Here is a 9568-nt window from a genome sequence, read left to right as displayed (position 1 = left end):
CTGGATAGAAGACCCTTCAGGATTAAGTAGGTAGGTTCAATTCCTGTCTCTACCACTTATTTCTGTCAGCGCAAGTCAGTCGTTCTGGGGATCACAGAAGGGAATACATTCAAAAGTGTGTGGCGCAGCTGGGCGCATTGGCTCACACCTGTAATCTCAGCACTTTGGGAGGCCGAGGTGGGCAGAGTACGAGGTAAGGAGTTCGAGACCAGCCTGGGCAACATAGTGAAACCCTGTCTCTACTAAAAATATAAAAAGTAGCCAGGCATGGTGGCGGGTGCCTGTAATCCCAGCTACTCGGGAGGCTAAGGCAGAATTGCTTGAACCCAGGAGATGGAGGTTGTAGTGAGCTCACATGGTGCCACTGCACTCCAGCCTCGGTGACAGAGTGAGACTCCATCTCAAAAAAAAAAAAAAGAAAAGAAAAGAAAAAAAATCATTATTTTAATGTATATAAATGAGAAAGTATAAACATAAAAAAATCTAAATTAGTCAAGTAACCACAAATGAGGCTGCAGTGAGCTATAACTGTGCCACTGCACTCCAGCCTGGGCAACAAAGCAAGACCCTGTCTCAAAAAAGAAAAAAGTAGCCTATGAATGTCTCATTTTTAAAAATAAAAGACAACCTAATCACTAGTCATTCAGAATAGCACTGGGAAACATAATAAAGTCCCCTGTTCTACATTACAGTACATTGATAACTCAGATTCACATATTTGTCTGAAACGATCTTTCCTAAACTTCAAAAAATCAAGGTTTTATTTTGAAACAATTTTAGAGTATATGCAACTACAATAATAATACAAAAAGATTCCATGTACCCTTGACCAAGTTTTCCCCGATACTAATTATCTTGAAAAACTATACATCAGAAGCATGATGTTGACATTGAATCAAGACACAGAACATTTCCATTACCACAGCATTCCTCATGTTGCAATTTTTTTTTTTTTTTAGATGGAGTCTCGCTCTGTCACCCGGACTGGAGTGCAGTGGCACCATCTCAGCTGACTGCAAGCTCTGCCTCCTGGGTTCACGCCATTCTCCTGCCTCAGCCACCCGAGTAGCTGGGACTACAGGTGCCTGCCACTGCGCCTGGCTAATTTTTTGTATTTTTTTATTAGAGACAGGGTTTCATTGTGTTAGCCAGGGTGGTCTTGATCTCCTGACCTAATGATCCGTCCGCCTCAGCCTCCCTGGATTTTTGACTATAATGACACTTGCCAGACATTTCATCCAGAGGCAGGAAAAAATACCATCTCACAGAGAAAGGCTGCAAGAGACAATTATGGGAGAATAGTTTTTTTTTTGAAAATACAAAATTTTACTCTGGAATAGGTTAAAGACCTAATTGTGTAAGGTAGAACTACAAAGTCAATAGAAAAAAATGTAGAATAATTTCTTCGTGACCTTAGAAAAGAAAATGTTTCTTTTTTTCTTTTCTTTTGAGACAGAGTTTTGCTCTTGTTGTCCAGGCTGGAGCACGATCTTGGCTCACTACAACCTCCATCTCCCAGGTTCAAGAAATTCTCCTGACTCAACCTCCTGAGTAGCGGGACTATAGGCGCCTGCCACCACGCCCGGCTAATTTTTTTTTTTGTATTTTTTGTAGAGACAGGGTTTCACCATGTTAGCCAGGATGGTGTCAATCTCCTGACCTCGTGATCTGCCTGCCTCAGCCTCCCAAAGTGCTGGGATTACAGGCGTGAGCCACTGCACCTGGCCTCATGTTGCATTTTTATAGCCACATCCACATCCCCCTTGACCTCACTCCCTCCTTAACCTCTGTAAATCACAAAAGGAGACTAAATTTTATGAACTTATTGACTGAATGAAACAAATTTTGGATTGCATAGCATGATACAAAATATGTAATGTTAAAAAATGTACACACAAGGAATTCTGTTCTTGACAGTAGTTTTGGACAAATAAGCAAAGGCCTTCTAAAAAGACAGTAAGAAAAGTTCAACATATAATTCAGAGGATAGAGAAGGGAGAAGTGGGCAGAGAATGAGGGAAAGGAATATTATAAGTGGAAATAGTTGAGAATTTTTGAGAATCAATGAAGGATGTGAGTTCTTGGATTCAGGAAGTAAAAAATCTCTGAAATATAAATATACATAAATCCACCCTACAATACAGTATTAATGAAGTCATTGGTTTCTTTTTGTCCAAAGGATTTAAAAATTTTACCTGGAATATTCTTGGAATACAAAAGAAAGTGGTAGCAGTGACTGACCCTAGAAAGCATGGACTGAGATACCCAACCCAAACTAGCCCACTCTCCCACAGGCCAAAATCCAGGCTTTCTTAGAAAGGGCAGAGACATGGTTCAGAATGGCAGAGTTGTAGGAGTAGCCTAGAAGTCAATCTCTTGGTAGACGGCAAAAGCCATCTTCAGAGAGATGCCACTACCTCTTATTACTTGCTGTGTAGCCACCCAAGTGCGTGTTAGAGGCTGGTCCTGCTGGGTGTCACACACTACAGGAGCCAAGGGCTACTGCTGCAAGCGCTACAGGAGCCTGACAAGAGTGAAACAAAACTAAGAAGAGAAAAAACCCTCCTCCTCTAGTGTCCTCCCCACAATCTACTGGCAGAAATTAACATCATGCCAGGTGACAAAGGAGAAATGTTCACAGAACCCAGTTCCAATACTGCAGAGCAGGCAATGAAGGATTCAGAGCCAAGAGGCAGTAAATTGATAGTTAGCACAAAGTTTTTAAATTCCTGGAATATATTAAAAAATGAAGTGGGCTGGGCAAAGTGGGTTACGCCTGTAATCCAAGCACTTTGGGAAGCTGAGGTGGGTGGATCACCTGAGGTCAAGAGTTCAAGACCAGCCTGGTCAACATGGTAAAAAACTGTCTCTACCAAAAATATAAAAAGTAGCAGGGCATGGTTGCGCACGCCTGTTGTCCCAGCTACTCAGGAAGCTGAGGCAGGAGAATTTTGAAACTTGGAGGTGGAGGTTGCAGTGAGCCAAGATTGTGCCACTGGACTCCAGCCTGGGTGTGTCTCAAAAAAAAAAAAAAAAAAAAAAATGAAGTGGGCCAAATGTGAACTTACGATGAGAATGTGTAATAAATCACGTATTATGAATAACCTACTTTTGTCCAAAAATTCATGAAATTTACATGAAATATTCCTGTTAGAATAAAAAGAAACTGCTAGCAGTTGTTGCACCTGTGGAGAGAAGGTGAGTGGCTACAGAACTGGATGTTAGGGAAGAATTAATTTTCACATTTTTGGTAATTTTTGAATTTTATAATGTATGCTTCTATTAAACAAAAAATTTAGAAGGTTTTAAAAAATAAATGACATGCCAAAATACATAACGCCAGATACTCTTTAATCCCACTGTTGGGAATCTGCACAACACAAAGAAAAGAAGGTAAAACTAGAGTTCCAGGTGAACATTAGAAACAACTTGAATGTCTGTAGTAGGTAATGGCTCAAAATACCCATTCCATTCTAGAAATATTCTGAACCTTACAAAGAATGGGTTACATCTTTATGTACTGACCTAGAAAAGTATTCATGATTATTGTGAAAAGGACAAGATGCTGTCAAATGTCCATATAGGGGGTAAAAGCTCCTCCAAACACATGGAACAAACACTTTCTGTGTACAGGCTGTTTGAGCATAAAGGAAGAAGAAATACACATACTGGTTATCGCAGAGATTTGTGGGATGAGAGGAAATTGTTTTCATTTTATTTATGCTATATTTCACTGGTTTCAGTGAAACATGTAATTTTAGAAAATTTATTGTCAATAAAAAAAGAAAATTTATTCTCAATAATGGTTAATACAATAACTCAGAAACAGCATTAAAATGAGAGCAAAATTTACACTTTAATTAGTTTTCCATTTTCTCACTTAAAAACATTTGATTTTCAAGAATTAAATAAATCAATACTAATGAAACATGGTGGCTTACCAACATTTTCCTTAAATAAAACAAAGACAATGTATATTTCCATCAACAAATTTCATGCTAGACTAGGATGGGGAGGGAGGAGAGGAAACCTGACTGGCTTCTCACCAGTAGGAAGAGTCTGACGTAAGTTAAGTTGTAATCCATGATTAAACGCCTTCCCACATTGATAAGGTTTCTTTCCAGAATGAATTCTCTGATGGTGTGAGAAGCTTGAATGATAGCTAAAGGCTTTCCCACATTCCTTACATTCATAGGGTTTCTCACCAGTATGAATTCTTTGATGTTGAATAAGGTGTGAATGAAGTCTAAAGGCCTTACCACATATCACGCATTCATGAGGTTTCTCACCAGTATGAATTCTCTGATGTCTTTTGAGGTGTGAACACTGTCTAAAAGTCTTCCCACATTCTTTACACTCATAGGGTTTCTCACCAGTATGAATCCTCTGATGTAGGGTTAGTTGTAAGCCATCACAAAACGCCTTCCCACATTCATGACATTCATAAGGTTTCTTGCCAGAATGAATTTTCTGATGGTGCGAGAAGCTTGAGTGATAGCTAAAGGCCTTCCCACATTCCTGACATTCATAGGGTTTCTCACCAGTATGAATTCTCTGATGTATAGTAAGATGTGAGCGATGCCTAAAAGTCTTTCCACATTCTTTACATTCATAAGGTTTCTCACCAGTATGGAGTCGCAGATGTTCAGTAAGTTGAAAGCCACGAATAAAAGCTTTCCCACATTGCTTACATTCATAGGGTTTTTCACCAGTATGAAGTCTCTGATGTTGAGTAAGCTGTGATCGCTGTCTAAAGGCCTTCCCACATTCTTTACATTCATAAGGTTTCTCACCAGTGTGAATTCTTTGATGTAGAGTAAGTTCTGAACCATAATTAAAGGCCTTCCCACATTCGTTACATTCATAGCGTTTTTCACCATTATGAATTCTTAGATGTTGTTTAAGTTGTGAGCAATGAACAAAGGCCTTCCAACATTCTTTACACTCATTGCATTTGTCACCATTTTGAATTGTCTGTTGTTTAAAAAGGCATGGTGTATTAACAATTTCTGTGCATTCTTTATATTCGGAAAGTTCTTTAGAATGAGTTCTTTTGTGGTGACTAAAATGTAAATGGTAACTGGAGATTTTCTACACTTTTACATTCAGAGATTTTCTCTCTATCATAAAATTCTTGAGTGAGTAAAGCATGTTGGCTAAAAATGGGCATGTTTTCATGGTTAATCATAAGTTGTCTAAAATAACCCTTCTCTTGTCCCTGATGTTGCTCAAAATGACAATTGCCTTCCCAGATATCTCTGAAAATTGATCTCTCAGGACTATGGCTTTTAAATTCTTCCATGTTAACCCACTGGAATAATTCGGTTTCATAAATATCACTTTTTGGAGGTAACTTCTGGGGCTCATCTCTGGATGCCAAGTCTGAAAGATAAGAAATACATTTTAACTCCTGATTTTGTACTATAAGAGAAATAAAATATCTATGGTAGCAATGAGAGATAACTGCAAATAATTCACATAAGAAATAAAAGGCTTGGAGAACTCTTATGTGGGTAAAGGAGCACAGGGAAATGAGAGCACTCAAATGAAGGAGTTAATTAGGGAAATAAGTCAGTTCAATGGTACTGAAATTTTGATCTGCCTCTGAATTACCTTGAGAGTTTGTTGCAATTATGGATGTTTAGGAAACATTCTAAATCAACTCAATCAGAATTTAAGAGAGTTGGTCTTAGAATGAGGTCAACTGAGTCCGAGTCCATATGTTTAACACTATCAGGCCAAAGGTTTATGTGGCAGATTGTCAGCTGTTGCCAAATATCTATTTTCCTTTTTTAAAAATATCAATTGCACCCACGGCTTTTTATTTGAGAAAAAAGCCACCAATATAAACTCTGCATTTCCCAAGCTCCTTTACAGCTGGGAATGCCATGCAACTTGGGTTCTGCCTAAAGAAATACAGAAATATTATGTAATACCATCTGAGTTCTTTCCTTAAGAGTCAGGTGGCCCAAGCCCTATATTGCTTGTTTTCCCTCTTCCTCAACAAAGCTGATGGCAATATTGATTTGCTGTCATGTCTGTGAAATAATGGTTTTGCAGAGTAGGTACCTTTCCAGCTTGGATTTTAATGCAAGAGAAAATTAGATTTCTATGCCTGGGTTATAGACATTGTATCAAAAAAAAAGAAAATTAATTTAAACATCTATATGGTTTCAATCACTATTGTTCTGGGTCTCTGTCACAAGCAGCTTAATCTACATATATACAAATACAGCTTCCCACGGAAATTTTAAAACTTCAGCACCTTGTCATAAGAATACAAGTCTTCTGCTAATCAATATAATCTCATTTTGAGTCCAATTCCTTTTTATTCATTAGGTTATAACGAAATTAATCTGTCAACAACTAGGACATGCCAAAGCCTTTCCTATGTTAGAGTTTCATAGCCTCTTCCATGAGCTAAGTATCTTTTTGCCTAGATTTTTTGTAGAGCGGGCTTCATTTCATCCAAGTCTCAGAGTAAAAGTCACTTCCTCAAAAGTGTATTCCCGATAATATTACCTAATGGAGTCCTTCCTGAAGTACTACTGGAATTACATATTCATTTATTTTCATCTTTTTAATATTTGGCCAGTCATGGTGGCTTATACCTGTAATCCCAGAACTTTGGAAGACCTAGGCAGGTAGATCACTTGAGGTCTGGCATTCGAGACCAGCCTGGCCAACATGATGAAACCCTGTCTCTACTAAAAATACAAAAATTAGCCGGGCGTGGTGGTGCGCGCCTGTAATCCCAGCTACTTGGGAGGCTGATGCAAGAGAATTCCTTAAACCGGGAGGTGGAGGTTGCAGTGAGCCAAGATCATGCCACTGCACTCTAACCTGGGCAACAGAGTGAGACTCTGTCTCAAAAATATATATATATGTGTGTGTGTGTGTATTTTTTTTTTAACCCACAAAGCTACTCAAGGATAGAGAAATCACTATAAAACCAACCTTTACAATATAATAAGTATTCAATAATCAGTTGCTGAATAAATGAATTAAATTATTAAGGAAAAGGAATTAAGATGAAGAGAAACAATACAAAGATAACAGTTGACAATCAATCATTTAATGCCCTTAAATTTGTATTAACTACTGAACATCTCTCCATGTTTCTATTCACTCCTACATCTACTGCACTGATTTTATATATAAACACATACATAAATAAACCATGTACTTGCTTATCTATAACAAGCCACTCCAACTGAGTGGCTTAAAACAGTAAGCCATTTATTATTACTATTACTACTGCTGTTGTAATTATTAGTGAAGACTAAGTCATGCTCTGTCACCCACGTGAGAGTGGGTACAGTGGTGCAATCACAGCTCATGCAGGCCCGACCTCCTGAGCTCAAGAAATCCTCCTACCTCACTCAGCTTTTGGAGAAGCTGAGACTATAGGGGTGCGCCACTATGCCCTGCTAATTTTTAAATCTTTTTTTTTGTAGAGAAAAGATCTCACTTTATTGCCCAGGCTGGTCTTGAACCCCTGGTTTCAAGTGATTCTCCTACCTCAGCCTCTCAAAGTGCTGAGATTATAGGCACGAGCCACCACACCAGACCCATTTATCATTATCTTTCAGTCCTGAGGATTAACTGAGCTCAACTAGGCATTCCTTACTTGGTGTTTCTCCAGTGACAGTCACACATTGGTCAGGCTGGATCATTCCAATAGCTTCCTCACTCACATGTCTGATACCAGACCTGAGGAAATATGTAAAGCTTGGGACTGTAACAGCTACGATGCCTGAGGCTTTCTATCCTTACGTGGTCTCTCTACATGGTATGCCCAGCATAGCTGTTTCAAGGTAACAGATGCCCTCTTACCTGCAACTCAAGACTCCAAAAGCATATGGGAAATGCAGGGAGGGAGGGAGGGTATGTGAGCATATGCTAGGCACAAGCTGTCTACTTTTATGACCTAGCCTCAGAAATCACAAAGTAGTTCTATTTGCTGGAAACAAGTCACTTAGGGCTGTCCCATTTTCAAAGCAGGAAGTTAGACTCCATTTTTTTTTTGGTGGGGGGGTTCAAGGACTGTCACAGAAATGGCAGACATGGTGTGTGTGTGTTTTTTTTTTTGGTGGGGGAGGGGCACAAAGTCTTGTTCTGTAGCCAAGGCTGGAGTGCAATGGCGCGATCTCGGCTCACTGCAACCTCTGCCTCCTGGGTTCAAGCGATTCTCCTGCCTTAGCTTCCCAAGTAGTTGGGATTACAGGTGCCCACCACTATGCCCAGCTAATTCTTGTATTTTTAGTTGAGACAGGGTTTCACCATGCTGGCCAGGCTGGTCTTGAACTCCCGACCTCAGGTGATCCACCCGCCTTGGCTTCCCAAAGTGCTGGGATTACAGGCATGAGCCACTGTACCTGGCCAGCAGACATGTTTAAAACAACCACTACACTCACACACATACTTATTAGGTACAGATATAAGCACAAACACACACTTTTCTACATCACTTCCTTACAGAAGACGTTTTTACTAAGTGAACATACCTGTGAAACCACCACTTAACCAAGAAACAGAACATTGCCAGGAACCCAGAGCCCTCAAGGCCCTTCCCGGGCTTACCTTACCCACCAAAGGTAAGCAGTATCCTGCCTTCTCACACCATGCAGTGGTTTTTGTCTATTTCTGAATTTCAAATAAATGGAATGATATAGGATATACTTTTTTTCTCCAGTACCTTCTGTCCAGTATCATGTGTGAAGTTCATTTGTACTATTACATATAGTAGTAGTTTCTTCATTTTCATTACTATATAGCAGCAGTACGCAATGGGTGGTCCCAGGACCATGGAGGATACCTGAGACCCTATCAGGAAGTCTATAAGGTCAAAGCTATTTTCATACTAATCCTGAGACATTTGTCTTTTTTACTTATTCTCTTACCACTGGACAGGGGAGTTTCTGAGAGACTACTAGAAGTGCAATAATGTCACATTCTGAAATCTAACAGAATGCGTGATTATGTGTTTCTGTGTGTTCTAGAAGTTTCTATAGTAGGTTTGGGGAATAAACATGTACTTTCAGAGATTAGCTTTGTTATCAGTACTTCTACTGTGCTCTTAAAAACTGTATTTATTTATACCTGCTTTTATGTCTGTAGCCTCATTATTGTCCAAGAAATTATTGTGAAATCCCCAAGTTTTCCATGTACCTACATGGAAACAAAAGAATGCTTCATTTTAGAATAATATTTTATTATACAATGAAAAGAGAATATGTATTTTTTTTTTTATAGACAGAGTTTTGCTCTTGTTGCCCAAGAGTGCAATGACACAATCTCGGCTCACTGCAACCTCCGCCTACTGGGTTCAAGCAATTCTCCTGCCTCAGCCTCCCGAGTAGCTGGGATTACAGGCACGCACCAACACGCCTGGCTAATTTTTTGTATTTTTAGTAGAAATGGGGTTTCACCATGTTAGCCAGGCTGGTCTCAAACTCCTGACCTCTGGTGATCTGCCCACCTCAGCCTCCCAGAGTGCTGGGATTACAGGTGTGAGCCACTGCACCTGGCTGAGACTGTGTATTTCTTTTTTTTTTTTTTAGACGGA

At 39.5% G+C, this 9568-nt stretch overlaps 1 protein-coding gene across 1 annotated transcript in view; it reads right to left on the bottom strand.

Annotated features, from left to right (window-relative positions):
- Positions 1 to 3765: 3765 nt before the first annotated feature.
- The window catches only part of ZNF461 (zinc finger protein 461), a 32218-nt gene continuing 26415 nt past the window's right edge, over positions 3766 to 9568 (bottom strand). Inside the window, 3 exon segments of the mRNA XM_017887341.1 lie at positions 3766 to 5092; positions 5094 to 5382; positions 9103 to 9171. Coding sequence (XP_017742830.1) covers positions 3994 to 5092; positions 5094 to 5382; positions 9103 to 9171 — 1457 coding nt within the window. The 3' untranslated portion in view covers positions 3766 to 3993.

This window comes from Rhinopithecus bieti, unplaced genomic scaffold (genome assembly GCF_001698545.2).
Source record: "Rhinopithecus bieti isolate Rb0 unplaced genomic scaffold, ASM169854v2 scaffold_17677, whole genome shotgun sequence".
NCBI classification, from domain to species: domain Eukaryota; kingdom Metazoa; phylum Chordata; class Mammalia; order Primates; family Cercopithecidae; genus Rhinopithecus; species Rhinopithecus bieti.
Note: the sequence above shows the minus strand (reverse complement) of the source record. Positions and strands in the feature narration are given on the sequence as shown.